General features: G+C 47.1%; 1 protein-coding gene and 1 non-coding gene across 2 annotated transcripts in view; one reads left to right on the top strand and one right to left on the bottom strand.

Moving 5' to 3' along the window:
- The window catches only part of FNDC1 (fibronectin type III domain containing 1), a 76,534-nt gene extending 59,236 nt beyond the window's left edge, over positions 1-17,298 (bottom strand). Inside the window, exon 1 of the mRNA XM_071549391.1 lies at positions 17,127-17,298. Within this exon, the coding sequence (XP_071405492.1) occupies positions 17,127-17,196 (70 nt within the window). The 5' untranslated portion in view covers positions 17,197-17,298. The remainder of the gene's footprint in view (positions 1-17,126) is intronic.
- Positions 17,299-17,903: 605 nt separating this feature from the next.
- On the top strand, positions 17,904-18,067 carry LOC139669129 (U1 spliceosomal RNA). Its single transcript, XR_011697185.1, has one exon. It is a non-coding gene; the product is annotated as a U1 spliceosomal RNA (small nuclear RNA).
- Positions 18,068-20,557: the final 2,490 nt, after the last annotated feature.

Here is a 20,557-nt window from a genome sequence, read left to right as displayed (position 1 = left end):
AATACAAAGCTTGCACCAGGATGGATATTATATCTCTTGTAAAGTATACTGCCTCCCATAATGCGAGTTGCCACTTCTAAGATATAATATCTACATGTGCTTCTACGAGAAAGAATTGACCTCTGGTACAAATCCATGTGATAAAATCCACATGGCAATAGGAAGAAATTAAATCAGCTACTAGCACTGCTTCATTTAACTGAAACATGGAATAAGACAAAATATTTACTCAGACTGACTTAATCTCAGTGGCTCTCTCACATACTATGAAGCTGCCACAGAGGAAATATTTTCTTTAAAGATTTCCACAAGAGGGGCAAAATGCAGATCTTTCTTTAAGTTGAAACTGATACTTCACCCACAGCTGATGCCCACATAGGTATAGTTAGATGGGAAGAAAGACCCAGCTGTATAGGATTACAGGCCCACAGTACTCTTCTTTCCAGCACTGACACCAGCATGGAACTTCCTTAGTGCTGCTCTGCCCAGACCGGACGTGGGTACTGGACCTGGGAGTTTCTGCATCACAGCCTGCACACGTGTGTTCTCACCCCTGTGCAGACTTGCAGATGAGTCAGTTTATTCATTTCTAGCAGGACCTCAATGGATACCCACAGGTGAGGTAGTAAAACAAGAGAGAGTATTGTTTCCAGGCTGTCATGCATCCCTTCCACCACTGCTCCCCTCCCCACGGGCTGAGCTAGCTTTGAAGTGGGTTGGCAGGGGACACAAGTTAGAGCCAGAGCATGCACTTCTGTGAGCCAACCTCTGTCCTGCTTCCCACAGGTATAGCCACAGATCTCCAGTAAGGAAAGCACACCTACTAAAATTGGACTGCTTATTAGGAGGCTAACCAAACCGTGGCAGCATCTTTATGCTGTGCACCTGGATTACTTCTTATAAACGTAAATCTTCACTCCATTGCCCTCCTTTCACGTCAGTGGAATCTTATTAAAATCAGTGGCAAGTTACAAAAGCAGTCAAGTGAAGAACGAGGTCCTGCTCCTTCAAAGGCTGAAGAAAACATTGTTCATAATTTTCCTGATGGGAGATATGGACTAGGCTTATAGAAAGTCACAGCAGACAGCATGGTTCTCTTTCTGCACCAGCTTTCATTCCAATCTCATCAAGCGGTGGTTACCCACATCCATAATACACAAAGCTTCACATGTTTAATTCGTATTATTCACTTTATAGGAGAATTTTTTTTTAATGAAATGCTCCTATTCAAACACCCAATTTGCTTCCAAACTTCTCTCAGCTGTTGGCTCTGGAGTTTTATCCTCAAAGCACGAGACAAATGCTAGCTTACTTTGTATTGGTTTCTGATGAGTTGTGGGAAGAAACTGTCAACTTTTGGACACCTCCACTTCTCCACATTTACATCCCTGCTCTGCAAAGCTTCTGAAAAACCCGTTCATCTTGGATAATTTAACAATCAGCAAATGGATTACATCAGTCATTTGTGTACACAGCCACAAGTGATAGTCAAGCCACACCTAGTAAAAATCCATGGCTTCAACGATTATTTAAATACCTAGAATTTTGAAAATTCCAGAAATTCATGATTTTCACACACACGCAAAAAAAAAAGAAAAAGAAAAAGAAAAAAGAGGAGAGGAAAGACAGTCAATAAGATGTTTCTGAAATGAAAATTGCCTTTGAATCCAAAGTGTTTGCAATCTGGATGTTGTGCTCTGCTTTTAGTTCATTGCTCTATCCATATCACAGACCATCAAAATCATCCTCGAGCACTCTACTTGCATGTGGGGAGATTGCTTTACAACTCTCTTCAAAACCACCTCAATACTTCTGAATTTGCTTTCTTACCTGGTAAAGTAACACAGATTTTTTAATCTACTGGAGGTTCACACGTTTGTGTAAAGTCTTTCCATTCCATCTCTAGTTGAAGTGCACGTTCAACTTTCCACTAGAAACTGCCAAAAATGCTCAGACTCACAAAGTCAGAGAGTAGGAATTCAGGCTTCATCGTGCATTGAAGAAAAAAAAATTTAAAACTCTTCATTTTTATTTCATATTGCAAACCTTTCATAAATCAGAAGAGTTAGTTTTCCAAGGTACAGATTTGGTAAGAACAGAACACAGGCTCAGTATTAGTCTCCGTTCTTTCATTAGAAGCTCTCAAAAACAGCTTTTCACAGAGATTGGAAAATGTACATCCTAAAATAAGTCTTTGTTTCTTCTTCTTCATGGAAATTGCAAATAAAAACCACTAAAACATTATTTAACTACCTGTAATATAAAACTGTTCACAATTCATGTCTTGAAATAATACCAGCCCTAATTCTTTTAAATAACTTTATTCCACACTATTTATTGTAAAATACCTTTCAAAAAGTATATATGTAGCTTTGTACCCTAAAAGGAAAGCTGGTAGCACACACTCCAAGGCTCCTGAAGTGCAAAACTCATACAGAGATAAAGTGCATGCCAAGGAAATGGCCAGAATAATATCAGTATCCTTAGGAGCTTTGCATTAGGTTGGGCTCAGATAGGCACAGACCTTCATTACTGATAAATGATTTCCTTATTTCATTTCACTTCCAAAAAGCAACATTCTGCAGACATATTCAAAGGAACATCTTCATGGAAAGCCCTGGGCTGTTTTACACATTACACTAGTTCTACCATAGCTGAGCAAATATGACTGAGACACATGGCAGTAGCCACTTGGATTCACCACATCAGGGTTTGCAACTACTAGCTGTGGTAGTTGGCAAAGATTTTACCTGGTTAATATCCTTGAAAAGGATCTGAACATAAGCACTCACATTGAAGATGTACTCACAGCTCTGCAGGTTTGTAAAAGAGACCTATGCCATCTTGTGTGGTTCAGCCCAGGAATATCTAGAACTCAAAATACACATATCTGCAAAGCAACTGATGTTTGGTCTCCAGTGCTGAGGTGCAAAACTTGCAACTTCTCCCCATGCAGCACAGAATATCCCTGACCAGAGTTGGATATACAGCAAGAGGAACCTCTGAGGAAGAAAATGAATCCTTCACGTTAACAAAGCCACTGCAAAAATCAAGGGAGGAAGTCTCTGGAAGGACTCCCAGAGTCTTTAACATGCGATAGCTAGCAGCTTGCTAGAGCCATACATTACTGATGTACAAGGACTCCTATTTTATGTTATTAATGCATCACCGTTTGAACACCCAAAGATGGGAGATTTGGAAGGAGAGAGGGAGTGAAGGGCTGTACTGATGCAGTATGCTCTATGACTGCTGCTAAGTGACCCTCTAACACTGAGCTGGCACTGGTGCAGTTCAGAGTGAAGTTTTTAAATATCAAAACATCTGCCTGGCATTTCTCACTTTGCTTGTGAGCTCTGAACCACCACCCATCACCAACATTGGTGACCTACACTGAGGTGGTGATAAACAATAATTCCCCCTCTTCTTCAACCCTACAATGAGCTCCTGATGAAAATCCTTACTTCTATATCAGTAATATCTTCTGTTGTCATGGGGCTTTGACTAGATTGGCACGGCACACAAGGAAATCAGAGTTATGGGCAGTCTGGATCTGGAAGTTCTGTGTGACCAATGCTAGGGAAGCAGCCCTGCAGTGACAGCAGAGAAAAAGTCCTAGCTTGGATCCCTCAAATCAAGGCTGGGTACTTAGAGTAAGGCTAAGAAATTCACACTATTTTACAAGTAGCTTAAACTACTTGCTACCATCTTCATGGTTGGCCATCTGCTACCATGCAGTAGCACAAACATTTTGTTAAAGTTACAAAGTTTCCTGAAACACAGTGATTTCTTTGATACAAACAGACCCCAAATTACTCAAAAACTCATACAGATTTCAAAGTTTCACTATTCATCTTCTCAGTTTTTATAGGGACTGCTTGTAACCAGAACAAAATTTTTGGGTTTTTAAAAATATATTTATACTGCACAAGCACTGAAAACATATATTTGCAAAAGGCCCCACTTGCTGAAAAAGCCAAAGGGCTCCTTTCACATTGCCAAAAATCTCACAAACCCTTATGGCTAATTTCATGGAGGTTCTGTTTCCTCCACCCTTACTGCAATTATTAGCAGACTGTTCTGCAAGGCTCCAGTCTCAAGAAAAATCTTACTTTTCCACAAGGAAAGCAACAGGTACAATGATGGAAACATGTTAAAAATAATTCCCCTTCTTTTCAGGTGCACCAGCTTCCTTCAGAAACATCCATATTAACTCATTACATTCTCTGAGTAACCCCACAAGATTCTGGAGTCCATCAGTTATCTGAGCTCCCAGGTCAGCATTCTTCACTGGGCTGAATCCTCCCTCTCTCCCTGCTGGTGTTCAAAAAAAAAAAATCTTGTTTTCCCTCGTATTTCCTTTTCCCTTCCATCTGTTGACATGCACATGGCCAGTTCCTTCCATCCACTCCCAATGGGGAGCATGAACACCATTCCCTCCAGGCACATTCCCACTGTGCCCACACCAGCCTGCCTGTGACAGCCCTGTGCTAGCACAGTGTGGGACAACTGGCTTGTCATTGCCACAGAGAAAAACTTATGCCAATGCAAAGCCATTTCTCTTTTAACTTCAGTGAACTGGTGGTCGGAAATCTATTTCCATCCTTCCTAGTTTTCACACTCGGTTCCCATTCCCGTGTCACATCATCAGCTGCAGTTTTCCAGCCCAACCTTCATAGTGTGATAACAAACATAACCAGAAACCCACAATGTCTCATACCACTCATCTCTCCCTGGGGGTAATTTAAACAGCTGTTTTTGCAGAGGAGAATGAGTGTTTGCTGAGATCTTTTGCTTTGCTGTCTGTTCTCTGAGTCTCAGGACACACATTTCCAAGGTTTCCTCCACACCCTGTATGTCTATGCATTTAGAGGGACAGTGTGGTTTAGTCCTGCCTCTCCACTGTGGACTGGCCTGCTGGGAGGCAGATGAGGAGTACATATGATTTGAGACATCTGTGGCAATAAACTTGCACTCAGTAACTGAAACCCAGCAGCTCTGATCTGACTAGGAAGGGCTTTCATGAAGACATACACAGTGCCCACTGAGCAGTCAGACCCCTGACTTCCATTTAAGCATGTACTCATGCTCTTGGGGGACTGGCTTGACTTAAGGTAGCCATTAAGTCCGAAGAACAGGAACTCGGTGCCCTGGCACGGCAATCATCACATTGCAAACAAAAAAGTACATCTCTATACACATGAAAATTTGGCTTGCTAATATTGTTGTTTAAGGTTTAGGCTTTCTAGGTTTTCAGCACTGTTACTGTGTCATTACAGAAGAGCTTTTTTTTGTTTTCCTTTTAATATAATTTTCTGTTGTCTTTTTTTCGTTGGGAAAGACAGCAATTTCACTTTGACATACATTCAGCTTTGGGCAACTGGGTAACTCAAAAACATATCAGTCATTACTTCAAAATTTCAAGTAGAAGAGAAGGCCTAGGTTGGGCAGTTCTTTGGCATGGCAGCATGGAAAAAGCATTCAAATCATTTTGAAAACACCCACTGAAGCTCAGGAAAGGTGAGGTGTCACTTTGAAAGTGTATCTCAGATCCAAGAATTAAATTAAACCAGGCCTTGTGATGCCCAGCCCCCCTGTCCGAGTAATATGACTTCGGACACTTATCAAATACATATATTAAAGTACATGAAACCTGAAATCAGCCTGAAGCCTCAGCCTAGTCAAGCCAAATGAGCCTTTCCATCATTGCCATTTGTTTTTAAATTGTTTCTAGTGTCTCTTCTTTGGGGGACCAGAAACATCAGCTTCAGCTATCAGCAGGCGACTCAGAGGGGAGTTGGAGGCGTGGCTTGCTCGTTAGCAGGAGAGTGAGAAGGCTTTAAAAACATCTCTAGGGAGCGCAAGCGACCTGGAGTGCGGTGAACAGGAGTGGGCAAACAGGGGCGTGGCACGGCAGTTTGCACGGCAGTTCGCACAGGCAGGGCAAACAGGCAGGGCATAAGCCTAGGTATTTCTGCGGCCTTTTTTCTTTTTCTGTTTGTTTGTTTCTCTTTTCTACCTTTCCCCACAGCTCAAGGCAGTCATGCCTCCCAAAAAAATGAAAGCTGTTGCTCCTGTTACCAGTAGAGGGGTGTCAATACAGACAGACCCCTCTAAAAAGGATGCAGCCACTCAGGCCTCTGGCTGCATAGACTGTTTGAGCCTGGACCTACTACCAGAGGACAGTGTGAGAAGCCCCTGCATACGATGTGAGCAGGTGAACGATTTGTTGGGTCTGGTGGCAGAGCTAAAGGAAGAGGTGGATAGGCTCAGAAACATAAGGGAGAGTGAAAGGGAAATTGACTGGTGGAGTCACACCCTTTCCACTCCTAAGGAAGCCCAGCAGGAGGTGGTGAAGCCCAGCCCCTCCTGCCATCAGGCAGACAGAACAGACCATAGGGATGGGGACGAATGGAAACAGGTGCCTGGTCGTAGAGGCAAAAAACACCCCCTCTCGAGCCCTTTCACCTGCCAGGGTGCCCTTAAAAAACAGGTATATGGCCCTGGACTTGGACAGGACAGTCAGGAGGAGGATCTGTCTACAAGGTCTTTTGGTTACCCCCAGTCTACCGGACGGGTTACAACTATAGGTAAGAGGAAAAAGAGAAGGGTTGTTGTAATTGGTGACTCCCTTCTGAGGGGAACTGAGGGCCCTCTGTGTTGGCCAGACCCATCCCACAGGGAAGTTTGCTGCCTTCCCGGGGCCAGGGTGAGGGATATTACCAAAAGACTTCCTAAGCTTATCCAACCCTCAGACTTACCTGCTGTTGGTTGTCCAGGTTGGAAGTGATGACATTAATAAAAGGAGTACCAGAGTAATTAAAAAAGATTTCAAGGCACTGACCCGATCTCTTCAGGGGACAGGAGCACAGGTAGTAATTGCCTCAGTTCCTGTGCTAGCCGGGATGAATGAGGAGAGGTTTAGTAAAGCCCAGCTTACCAATAGGTGGCTTAGGGGATGGTGCTATTGTCAAAATTTTGGGTTTTTTGATCATGGCGCAAACTCCGTGTTGCCCAGTCTTGTCAAAGCAGATGGACTTCATTTATCTAGGAAGGGCAAAAGAACTGTAGCCCATAAGTTGGCAGGGTTGGTTAGGAGGGCTTTAAACTAGGTTTGAAAAGGGAAGGGACGGCAACTGGGCTCTCCAGAGATAGGCCTAAGGGCATAGAGCCCGAGTTGAGAATGAAATCAATGGCCCAGCTGAAGTGCATGTACACCAATGCACACAGTATGGGAAACAAACAAGAGGAGCTGGAAGCCATAGTGCAGCAGGAAAACTATGACATAGTTGCTGTCACAGAAACGTGGTGGGATGACTCACATGACTGGAGTACAGCTATGGGGGGCTACAAGCTCTTCAGAAAGGACAGACAGGGAAGGAGAGGTGGAGGGGTGGCTTTATATGTTAGAGAGTCTCTTGACTCTGTTGAAGTTGAGGTCAGCAGTGACAAGGTTGAGTGCCTGTGGGCCAGAATCAGGGGCAAGGCCAACAAGGCTGACACCCTTGTGGGAGTCTGTTACAGACTGCCCAACCAGGATGATGAAGGAGATGAATTATTCTACAAGCAGCTGGCGGATGTCTCAAAATCTCAGGCCCTTGTTCTTGTGGGTGACTTTAACCTGCCAGATATCTGCTGGGAGCTTCATACTGCAGAGAAGAGGCAGTCAAGGAGGTTCCTGGAGTGTATAGAGGACAATTTCCTTCATCAAATGGTAAATGAGCCTACCAGGGGTAAGGCCCCGCTAGACCTACTGTTTACAAACAGAGAGGGGCTGGTAGATGATGTAGTGGTTGGAGGCCGCCTGGGGCATAGTGACCATGAAATAGTAGAATTTTCAGTCCTCAGGGATGTAAGGAGAGCCACCATTAAAACCTCTATTTTGGACTTCCGGAGAGCAGATTTTGGCCTATTCAAAAAACTGATTCAGAGCATACCCTGGGAAACAACCCTTAAAGGCAAGGGGGTCCAGGAGGGATGGACATGTTTTAAGAAGGAAATTTTGAGTGCACAGCAACAGGCTGTCCCAGTGTGCCGAAAGGCCAGCTGGAGAGGAAGACGGCCAGCTTGGTTAAATAGGGAGATTCTGCAAGAAATCAGGATAAAAAGAAAGTTTACAGACTATGGAAAAAAGGGCTGGCTACTTATGAAGAATTTACAGATAGAGCTAGGTCATGCAGGAAAAAAATTAGGGAAAGAAAAGTGGAATTTGAAGTAAATTTGGCTATTTCAATTAGGGATAACAAAAAGTCCTTTTATAAATACATTAATAACAAAAGGAGGGGCAAGAAAAACCTCCATTCTCTGTTGGACTTGGAGGGAAATATAGTTAAGGAAGATGAGGAGAAGGCTGAGATACTTAACACCTACTTTGCCTCAGTTTTCACCAGTAAGACAGGTGGCCCTCAAGACAACTGGCCTCTGGAGCTGGTAGACAGGGAGAGGGAGCTGAATAGCCCTCCTGTATTCCAGGAGGAAATAGTGACCGAATTACTGAGCCAGCTGGATCCTAACAAGTCTATGGGACCAGATGGGATCCATCCCAGGGTGATGAGGGAGCTGGCAGAAGAGCTTGCCAAACCGCTCTCCATCATCTTCCAACAGTCCTCACTCTCTGGGAGGTCCCAGATGATTGGAGGTTGGCGAATGTCACCCCAATCCACACAAAGGGCTGCAAGCAGGACCCTGGCAACTACAGGCCTGTCAGCCTGACCTCCATGCCTGGCAGGGTTATGGAGCAGTTCATCCTGAGTGCAATCACACAGCACCTTCAGGGTGGACAAGGGATTAGACCCAGCCAGCATGGGTTTAGGAGGGGCAGGTCCTGTCTGACCAACCTGATCTCTTTTTACGATCAGGTGACCCACCTGATGGATGAGGGGAAGGCTGTGGATGTGGTCTATCTGGACTTCAGCAAGGCCTTTGACACTGTCTCCCATAATATACTCCTGGAAAAGCTGGTAGCCCATGGCCTGGACAAGTGTACCCTCTCCTGGATTAAGAGCTGGCTGGAGGGTCGGGCCCAGAGAGTGCTGGTGAATGGAGCTGCATCCAGCTGGTGGCCAGTCACCAGTGGTGTTCCCCAGGGGTCTGTGTTGGGTCCAGTCCTGTTTAACATCTTTATTGATGATTTAGATGAGGGGATTGAGTCCATCATCAACAAATTTGCTGATGACATCAAGCTGGGAGGGAGTGTCGATCTGCTGGAAGGCAGGAGGGCTCTGCAGAGGGATCTGGATAGACTTGAGCGATGGGCTGATTCCAATGGGATGAAGTTCAATAAGGCCAAGTGCCGGATCCTGCACTTTGGCCACAACAAACCCCTGCAGCGCTACAGGCTGGGCACAGAGTGGCTGGAGAGCAGCCAGGCAGAAAGGGACCTTGGAGTACTAATTGAGAGGAAGCTCAACATGAGCCAACAGTGTGCCCAGGTGGCCAAGAAGGCCAATGGGATCCTGTCCTGTATCAAAAATAGCGTGGCCAGCAGGACCAGGGAAGTGGTCCTTCCCCTGTACTCTGCGTTGGTGAGGCCACACCTTGAGTACTGTGTTCAGTTCTGGGCCCCTCAGTTCAGAAAGGATATTGAGGTGCTGGAGCGAGTCCAGAGAAGAGCAACAAGGCTGGTGAAGGGACTGGAGCACAAGCCCTATGGGGAGAGGCTGAGGGAGCTGGGGTCGTTTAGCCTGGAGAAGAGGAGGCTCAGAGGTGACCTCATCACTGTCTATAACTACCTGAAGGGAAGTTCTAGCCAGGTGGGGGCTGGTCTCTTCTCCCAGGCACTCAGCAATAGGACAAGGGGGCATGGGCTTAAGCTCTGCCAGGGGAAATTTAAGTTGGATATCAGAAAAAAATTCTTTACAGAGAGATTAATCAGGGCTGCCCAGAGAGGTGGTGGATTCACCATCCCTAGAGATTTTTTAAACGCAGATTGGACGTGGCGCTGAGTGCCATGATCTAGTAAATGGACTAGAGTTGGACCAAGGGTTGGACTCGATGATCTTGGAGGTCTTTTCCAACCCAATCGATTCCATGATTCTATGATTCTATCAACGAATGGCATATAAGGGACAGAGGCTGATGCAAAGCTTAGTTGACACAGACAGACTGCAAACACATAACCCAGAGCACTCACTCCTGCAAAGTGCAACAAGCCTTCAGCTAAGTTACCAGATCACTGACAGTTTCTTATTGTTGCAGCCTCCTGGTGCATGAGCTGGAGGGCCATCTGCAATGCATTCGAGGCTAAAGACCACAAAGGTATGTCACCAAACTCAGCACGCTTCAAAAGGTGATGAAGGAAAGGCATGCAGACTATGTGAAAGTGCAGCTCAGTTGCCTCAGTTGCTCATGCAGGGCTAGATTCTGATGCTGTTAGGTATTTCAGCGGGGCTGCCATGTGAACAAAGACAGTACTCAGCAGGAGTAACAGCATCTATATCCAGTTCTCCATCTATCTGACTGCACCCTACATCTGGCTGCACTCAGAGGTTTCCCCAGGATCGCAGTAGCAAAGGGAAAATTAAACACTGGCTTCTCGAGGCTGAGAACATGAGGTGGGGTTTCTTCTCAGGCTGCCAGAGAGGTGTCAGGCATGAGCACTGGGGGCTGCTTTCACACTCCTCTTCCTCAGTAGCAGGAGCATCCAGGGGCTGGCCAGTCAGAAGGCAGGGCTTAGGCTGGTCACTGGGAATCCTGAACCTCCAGGGACTGCAGTGCATTTTGTCAGTGGCATCTGCTGCTTTCCATCATGAGAATTTTAAGGTAAACTCAATACTTCTTCCCTGTTAACAACGAACCCCTTCTGTACACCCTTCCAAAACCACCACTCTGAATGATTAAGCACTTCATAACAGAATATCAAAAGAAATTATGTTGACTACTCAATTTCTCTTATTTCTGCCTTCTTTTTAGAGACAAGGAAACACTAACATACCAGCTCTAGCAGTCCTGCAGTTTTTCCCCAAAAATGTTTCAGCCAAAATTTTGCAGTCCACTATACAGTAAACATGATGACAAATAATCATTTGAAGAGCTGCCTCTTATTTTACAGCAGATGTGTATATTAAGAACCACTGACTCCTCCAGTGGAAAAATAGTCAGTTTGATGCCAGAAGAATACAACTGTTGGAAAGATTTGCTGGAACCGGGACTGTTGCAAGATGCTCAAGAGGACTTAATAACTATGTAATAGTGAAATAGCTGCACTGGAACACTGAAATATGAACACACTCCACAGTCCTCAAAGACTAATTTGCTCTGTTTAGTGAAGAGCTGATTTGATGACTGAGTTACTCACTGAAGAGGAGTGATTTAAAATGCACACTTCTCCAGACCATTTTTAATATGTACATAGTTAAATTTGGATGTAACTTTTATGTTTTCTTCTAGGACAAGAAGAAGCTTGGACTGCCTTCCTCACCACAGGATTTCAGTATTTCATATGATGTAACTAATAACTTCTCTTTGTTTAGGAAAATCTCTGTTTAGAGCACACAATTTCTACATGACTTGGGTTTTTCTTCCACCTTTCTTTGCATCTCCACTCCTTGGGACTACTTGTTTTAAACATAGGCATGCCAATTGCAAGTACCTACACCAAAAAGGTGACACACAGAGGCACTGAAGAATGCTCAGCTCGCACCACAGCACAGCGACGTGACACAGCCAGGGTACACAACCCAACCTGGCCTGTGGGAAAAACTGCTGTGTCCCACTGCAGAGATGTAATTTATGAAGAGCTAACAGCAGGCCAGAGGTTAGGAGTTCCACCAGAGTGAGTTATGGTGATTGCTGCTTGAGAAATGCACAATGTAACCCAGAGAGATTTTAAACATCCTGAAAATACTGTGAGCAGTACAAAATATGCTGAAGTTTAAACATACATTTGCAGAACTCTAAGGAGAAGAGAAGACCTTATATTACATACCAGAGAGAGGTTCCAGGGAACTGTGGAGGAGGAATTGGCATCTGCAGAGCTACATGACCCAGAAGCCATGTGCCTTAGGAGGGTAGGACATGGGACAAGAAGTCTGGGGAGAGGTGGGTTACCAGGGTGCCCTCCAGGATGAAGGGGTGAAAGGAGCTCAGCAGTCTGCACAGGTCTTTCTGGAGACCAGAAGCACACGAGCTGTCAGTACAACCTCTCGTCTCCCCAGACAAATCCAGACCATGCAATGAAGGACACACTGAGTAAACACTGTTTGATGTTGCTCTTGTTAACTCTGCTACTGGTATAGTAGTTAAGCACTCAACCATGTGGTCCACTGTGGAAAAAGTTCCTTTTTGTTACAAGCTTGTCTAAAGTTTAAAGAGAAATCAGGGAAACCTGACACTTTCCAGGTGCTTGTATATAACCCAAAGAAAATTAATCCAATTATGGATGTGCTGCAGGCAAATGCTACTGGTGTCTCAAGTAAGAATAAACATGATAGCTGGGATCAGAGTGTCAGCAGTCTATCTAGCCAGGTAGAGGGGCAGTGCAAAATCCCACTGGTCTTAATGCCTCTTTGGTAAGAGGCAGGCAGTGGAGATGCAGGACTAAACCACACTGTCCCTCTAAATGCATAGACATAGAGGGTGTGGAGGAAAGCTTGGAAACGTGTGTCCTGAGACTCAGAGAACAGACAGGAAAGCAAAAGATCTCAGCAGTTCTTATTTTTTTAAATCTTGTGCTATTTAAGCCACTGTCTTGATCTTGGCAGTGCTTATTTTGGCACTGCAGTTTGTGAACATTCAACACAGACTGTAGGTTTTGCAGCCAACAGTGCAGTAGAATAAGCAGCAGTATAGCAAACACATATAAGAAAATGTAAGTGTGATTTCAAAGGCTTTCCATTAGGTCATACATAGTACAGGACCTCCCAGACGATCTCCCATTTCTTCAAGACACCCATCACTCCTCTACTGCCCTGAAAATGTAAGCCATCCAGCTCCTCAGGGACAAAGATGTTGGTACAAACACAACCAAAATGCAAGTTATCAACCCATGCAGAAGCAAAATACTTGGGTTCCTCAAGAGGTAGAGGGAAAGGATCTCCCCAGCTTCAGTATTTGCTGCTCCTCTCTGGATTTCACTGTCTCACAACCCAGCAATTCATCCCTGTCTCTCATGCTGGGCAGGGGCACCAGCTGCAGAGGCAAAGCCAACTCTCTCATCTTGGATGATAATAAAAATATTCACAGTTCCAAGTGAATTAAATTTCAGCTGCATTCAAAGGAATAAAAGCAATCATGTAGTGCAGTACACTGGCAAAGAGTTGCTGCCTTAGGGAGTCATAAAACAGAAAAGACACGTGGCGATTTTGGGAGTAGAAAAACACAACAGGGAGTGTTGATACCTGCCTGAGACACTAACACAGAATCTGAAAGGCTCAGAGAGCCCTCTCCAGGCTGCAGAAAATTGTGGTACACCTTCAGACTGGGGGGGAAAATAGCAGCATGGAGCTTCCCAAGAAGAAGGCACATCAATGTCCACACCATTCCCTCTGGAGAAGTGACCACTTCACCTGCTTAGTGCATTAGTGATCTCCGGGAGACAGCTAACATCCATGCTCACTTCCTCTTTCCCAGCAGAAATCACAACATAACAAATGGTAAATCTTCCTATGATACATGCAGACATCTAGCTACGGCTCACTTTGGCAGGCTAAGGGGGGAGTTAAGGAATACTGATTTATGAAGACGGGTAACTCTAATCAAGCATGAGAAGCGGATCCTGACATTTCAAAACTAAGTGAGGGGAAAAGTGTTGATTTGGCTGCAGGTTTTTGTGCATTTGGGATCACAGCCAGGCTACTAAACAGAGGTTCACTCTAGAGGTCTTTGGGCAGGAAAAGGTTCTGGTCCTGCTTATACCTGAGCTGCAACAGTATAAATTTCAGATACTCAATGTCTTGTGCCAAAGTATCCAAATGCCACCTCAGCCACACTCCTGAGCTCTTCTCCAGTGACAGTGAGAGAGGGGTGACATAACTTCCAGCTAGAGAAACCATGGGTCCTAGATGTGCACTAGAAACTGAGCCTCATGGAAATACTGCTGTGCTCCATTGATGTGGAGACAACAACCCACCTGCAGACAGCTGCAGACAACTTGAAGCAGACATAAAGTCCAAACTAAGTTATCATGAGCCATGTTTCAGTGTCCTGCAAGAGAAATATGTCATGTGAGCACTGAATGTGTCTGAGTTATATTAATATACTGAATCATACAGTCAAAAGCCCATTCCTCCTGCTGGTATATCTTTGTCTTGCTTCATGATCTACTCAGCCCTCCTCTAATTTCTTTCTGTATGGATCAGCTTCTGAAAGCAGCTTCTTAACGACATGTCCAGCCAAAATCAGTCCGTGTGCTGACTGAAGAACTGGAATTACAGACTTGGATAGCACAAGAGTTTTCATACATCTGACACACCCAGAGGCTGGTACAGAGATATACAGTTAAAACCATTACAGCACTGTCCTAAATAACTGAGAAGATACATTCCTTAGAGCTAAGTGAAGTGGAAATTCCCTTGGAGACCCTTCTGCTTTCTCTGTTTATGTCAGACAGTCTAGACAAAGAAGGAAAATGAGAGTTAGTGCCGCTGTCAGAAAGGCTCTTGTTCCGAGAACTGCCTCTTCCTAATGTTCCTCCCAAATTTCTCCCACTGGCCACAGGTGGTGCTTGAATGTTGTCTAAGCAGCGGAGGTGGGTTTCTACAGGATGAGTGTTTTCTGCAGTTACTATCCACCCTTTCAGGCATGGGATCTGGCAGCAAGAAACAAATGTCTCTTGGCGATACACAAATGGAATCTGACCTCTAAACTGGCTCCAGCACAACATCCTTCTCTTACGCTTCCTTGGCCTGAGGGACTGCCCATAGCAATCCTGGGCACAGGCCTCACACTGCCTTTCCATTTTGATAAACAGAACACAGTCAGTAACACCACCAGCCCAATGCCAGACCCTTACTGAAAGAAAAATCTTTCCTTTCTCTCCACAGACAAAAACTGAAGGGCTCTTTAACTTCATTGGAGCCCCTTTGCTGAGCCAAAACAGCCTCCCAGTCTCCCAGACATGGCACTTGGACAAAGGCTCCAAAGTGCAGAGTGGGTTTTGGACAAGTCACCTTGACAGAGCACATGCTGGAAAAACAGACAGGAAGGGACCATTTCAAACAGAGCTAGAAGATGAGAAAGCAGGGCCAAGGGCAGAAAAGTCACCCAGCAATAGCTTTTACCCCCTGAGAAAGGACTCCAGAATGCACCAGCTCTCCTTCCCGAGACAGAACTGTTTCAGGACACAGTCTGTGTTTGGTGCCTTATAAACTACTCTTTAGACCGGAGAAGGAAAGTGGTGCCCATTTCATGTGGTCAGCACACCATCAAGGGCAGGGAGCACACATGAAGCCCACATCCAGTCACGTACAGCCACTCTGGGGTTAACAGCACAGTATTCCCACTCCAGCAGGTTTTGGTGTGCTCCAGAGTTTCATAGCTGGGAAGCATGCAGAGCTCTGCACAGCGCTATGCCAAAACATTTGGGTTTGTTCAGAAATTGGCTTGTTTTTTACAGCACATTGATGTGGGACAAGGAAAGACTATACGGGTATTACATGCAAAATTTTCAGTGTAGCATCAGAATTCCCAATAATCACTTTAGACATTACACATTCAGGAAAGCAAGACCTTGCCTGCACTCAACAGCGAAACACTTTTTCTCAGAGGCCATGACATTTCCAATGGATGTTTCCCTCACCAGCAGAACATAAATTCCCCTGCTCCCTTCCCTCTTTCTCCTCTGACTAGCCAGCAAGCAGCCCCAGAGATCCAGTTACCCCTCCATTTACCAATGCCACAGAGAAGTGCTATTACAAATTCATTTTCAAGACTGTGATTCCAGGCTTAAACTGGACAGGCACCAGAAAGAGAAACAGCAGTTCCAGGTTAAGCAAATCTTTCCAGTTTATTTATCTGCACACTACAACTCACCAGGAGCCATGGGTGACATGAGGTCCTGGGCTCTGCTGTCCAGCCCAGAGGCGCGGTGTGGGGTGAGGAGTGGAGGAGGTGAGAAGCTATCGTCCTTGGCTGTCTCCTCTGCAACTACAGCACGGGTCTGAAGACGGGATAGCCACTACATCCAGAGCCTGGAAGCAGGTGCCCCTGTGCCGCCCTGACTACTTTAACCCCAGCAGATACAATCTGGCGCTGAATCGCCCATGTCTGTCTATCCCCTGTCTTTAGCCGTGCTCTGGTGCAGATCTTGTGGGTACAAGCTGAGGAGATTCGGGGTTCAGCATTGCCTGCGGTGCAAACAGTGCAGCGAGGGTTGCAGGGAATGTACGAGGGAACGGATGGGGCAGATCTGCCACCGCTCCCCCCAACGCCACCTACAGAGCAGCTTAAACCAGATGCTGCGAACCCAGGGAACCCTGAAAACAGCGCCAGGATCGCCCAGACTGATAAAGTGTCCACAGGACTCTGGTAGCTGGAACGAATAAAAGAGAGATCCCCCCTGGCTCCCCGGGATGATACAGCGCTGGTCTGCCCGGTGACAGTGACGCTAACCGTGCGAGCGGGGCTCCTCCACGGAGCCCAGACAGGACGATGGAACTAGCACGCGGTGCCAGCGGGAAAAAGGCGTCCACGGCCTAAAGGCAAGCGGAAGGCTGCCGCCCTCCAGTGCCCTTTGCTCACGTGTGGCCGCCACGGTCCTGGCCGCGGTGCGGAGCTGCCCCGAGTGCAGCCAAGCCGCAGCGGGATAACCTGCGCGGGGTCCCGGCCGGTCTCCGAGAGCCGCCGGGGTTCCGTAGACCCTCAGTGCTGGGGCTTGCCCGGCTTTGCAGCCCCCCTCTCCGCTTGGGTGTCCCTCCCCACGAGCGGAAGGGCCCGCACAGAGGGCAGCGGCAGGTGTCTCTGCCGCGGAGCAGGGGCAGGGAGGCAGCCCGGCTCGGCCGCGGTGTCCCCCGCGATGCTACCGCGGCGCTTGTCCCCGGGTCGGGAGCGATCAGAGAGCGGCGCCGCTGGGCATTCCAAAGCACCGCGCTGCCCGTCAGCGCTGCGCCCCGAACAGTCCCCCGCGCCGGGCACACATCTCCATCTCTCACCGCCGGGCAGCGGCAAGCGTGGGACGGGCAGCTTCCGCCTACCTGTGAGCGCGGCGGGCAGCAGGACGGCCAGGAGCAGCAGGGCGGCCCAGGGGGCGGCGAGCTCCGCCATGGGGCCGGGGGCGTGGGGTGCGGGCGGCAGGAGCGGCGGGGCACGGAGCTGCCGCCCGCCCGGCGAATGTCTCGGCGGGGCTGCCCCGCTGTTGCTGCCTGCGCGCCCCGCCGTCTCCTCCTCCCGGGCTGCCGGGACACTGCAGCGGGGCGGCCCCGCGGAGGCGAGAGCCGGCCCTCCGCCCCCCATGGCGCCCCGGCCCCGGCACGCCCGGCGCCCCGGCACGCCCGCCCCGGCGGCCGGTCCTCGCAGCATCCCGAGCCTTTGGTGCGTGCACCTGGTTCCTTCAGGAAACATCCTTCCGACGAGCTCCGAGCCTGCCCCTCGCCACCGAGGGGGATTTCAGCTGGCCCATGCCTGTTACACGCTCTCCATGCTCCCTTCTGTCTTGTGGCCCTGCACCCTCCCTGCTAGGGTGGGTATTCAGTCCTGCATGGGCACAGGATTCACATACAGTACAGAACCTTCTTCACAGAGTTGTCTTTCCTCCTTTACACCGTTTTTTGCTCTTGCTGAACTTCCACCCCACATCTGGCCAAGTTTTTTGCTTCAGTTGCCTTGCACTGGAGAGATGGACTGTTAGATCTACAAGGCATTTCTCAATCCAACCAAAACTTGTCTGGCTCTTCCCACAACACCCCAGCCTTTATCGCCCATCTACTTTTTGCTGCATTGCTGAAGCTTACTCTTGGAACAATTAATAATGGGTCCTCTGGCAGGGGAGCCACCATGATCATGCAGGTGGTTTTCCCAGGGCGAGGCTCATCCACTGCACTCCAGGTGTGTTGATCCATGTGGCTTCCCCAAATGCGGGAAACTCGAGTTGCATAATTTGTGGTAGTGGGGGACTGCGTTTCCACTCATATTTTTAAAATTTATCTAATGGTTTAGGTTGGATATTAGAAAGAAATTCTTTACAGAGAGAGTAATCAGGCATTGGAATGGTCTGCCCAGAGAGGTGGTGGATTCTCTGTCCCTGGAGGTTTTTAAAATGAGACTGGATATGGCACTTAGTGCGATGGTCTAGTAATCACAGTGGTGCTGGATCAAGGATTGGAATTGATGATCTCAGAGGTCTCTTCCAACCCAGCTGATTCTATGATTCTGTTGTGGAAACTAAGAAAAAAAATAAAAACAAAACAAAATGGACATTACAGTTCTTGCCTGCTACGAAGGGAGAGGTAAGATACAAAAGTTTCTGCAGGTACTGGGAAAAATAAACACAATCTCTTCTGATAAAAACAAAGAAACAAACAGACCAAACAAGCAAAAGCACACTTCAAAGAAAGGTAGTAACACAGGAAGGCTTTTCACAGGAGTCTGGCAGGTGCCAGCTCCACAACTGCTTCTGTCCAGACATCTGCCCTGGCACACTGCTGCACAGTCCCATGGCTGAGTGCATGGTAGACAGGCACAGACCTCCCTCCAAAATCTCAGGCTACATCTGAGCTGCTGGACATAGCTGCTCTGGCCCTACTTCCTGCTCTGGTCCTCCTGGCCAAGCTGCTCAGAGTCCCCTGCCCACAGGAGCACATCGGTGGTGTCTCCACTGGTAACAGTGAGCACACAGTGTCCTTTGTGCCCTCGGTGTTACATATGTGCATTTTCATTGTTTACAACATCCAAAATGGGGCGAAGACAGTGTTAATAGATAAGCTGAGTGTGGGTTCATAGCACAACACTGTAGGCTGCATACCCTGATGGTGTTACAGTGGGATGATGTTGGAGGGCTCTGTGAGACATGGGGAGCCAAAGCAGACACCTACTCATCCATACTGGGGCAACCCCTGGAGTTTTGTTTAGAACACAGTAAGCTCTGCACCCCATAAAGAAGCCTGGGAGTAGGCTGAGACTGGAGCAGCCATACACAAGTAGGAACTGCAGTCCAGAACTGAAGCAGGGAGCCACGCTGTGGCAAGAAAAGGGAGTCCTGAGTTGTGAGGGTCTCCAGAAGAATGTCTTTCACTGCTCCTGGAATACTTCCTCCTAGAACTTCACTGCTACAGCCTGGGAGAGGCTTTTAAAAACAAAGCAGCATACCAAACAGGAGTCTCCAGACGACAGGATTTCAGAGAGTTTGAGTTAAGGCACATTCTGTAATATCACATGTTCAATATATTGCTGCCTGTTGCAAACTCTTGGCTTTGTATCACACCAAGCAGCACTGGTAACTCTCTCCTCATGTTTCACTGCACCCCTCATTGCTCTGAATGGTGTCCCTGCTGCATAAGCATCAGTGCTTCATTACAGAGTGACTCTTTTCAGCTTCAATTCTCCATTTTCTGAATGGCATCCTCAAGGGTGTGGCTTTCAGTGCAATAGCATCAGTCAGACAGTGAGGTACTGAGCTTAGCTAACCTTTTGCATAGAATGCCATCTGCACCCTGAGTGCTAATTTTTGGATTATGAGTCAAGAACTGACTTGAACACTGACTGGTTAAAAACATGCAACTCTTACATGGGGCACCAGCTGTTTCTGAGAGAAGGTACACTTCACTAGAAAAGGATGACAACTAGAGGGGGAAAAAAACAACCAACCAACCAGAGAGACCTGAATATTTGGGTCAAAAGTTTTAGCAAATAAACCTGGGTAAAGAGTCTCTATTAATAGAGTCAGGGATCCCAGCATCACAGAAATCCAAATCCCTATCTATTATCTGCAGCAAGAGCTATTTTGTGTGAGGAAGGAATTGCTGTACATGGTGGCCACTTGGGAATTGCAGTGGATGTAGTTAGTGGAACAACATGGCTATGCTGCTACTCCCTGACAAGGATGTCTGAGTTTGCTCTCGGGAGCAAACGGTAAGGCAGGAGGCACAGCCTCAGCATGCCCCTCCAGCACCCATACATCCTTCCTCACCCCGCTAGCTGGTCATGGGAGGCAGAGACAACACAGGGGACCCCCCCCCCCCCCCATGGGAGATGACATTGCTCTGCAGTCTCAAGTCCACTTGCTGCTTTTTAAATCATAGCTCTGAAAAGGGAAAAACACTGCACTACCCAACTGGAGGCAAAATGGAATATAGATGTATTACAGAGGGTGAATCTTTGTAGCATTCACAAATCTGGAAGGGTTTTTATTTTCCTCAGTTTATTCCTTCCTTACTCTATGCAAGTACATCCAGGAGAGACAGAGGATTGAGCACACAGAGGTGCAGCCATTTGTCTGGATGAAACTAACCTCCACAATCACCTGTAAGGGCTGTGCAGTCTTGAAATTTTTTCATTTAAAGACAGAATTTCATCAAGAATGTGGATAACTCAGGAAACAACTAAGATGCCATGTTGCAATGAGTATGGACTTGTTCCTACAGCACTGTGAAATTTGTTTCTTTGCAGGAAAGGCATTTTCTTGAATTAC

The sequence above is a fragment of the Pithys albifrons genome, chromosome 2 (genome assembly GCF_047495875.1).
Source record: "Pithys albifrons albifrons isolate INPA30051 chromosome 2, PitAlb_v1, whole genome shotgun sequence".
Lineage (NCBI taxonomy): Eukaryota > Metazoa > Chordata > Aves > Passeriformes > Thamnophilidae > Pithys > Pithys albifrons.
Note: the sequence above shows the minus strand (reverse complement) of the source record. Positions and strands in the feature narration are given on the sequence as shown.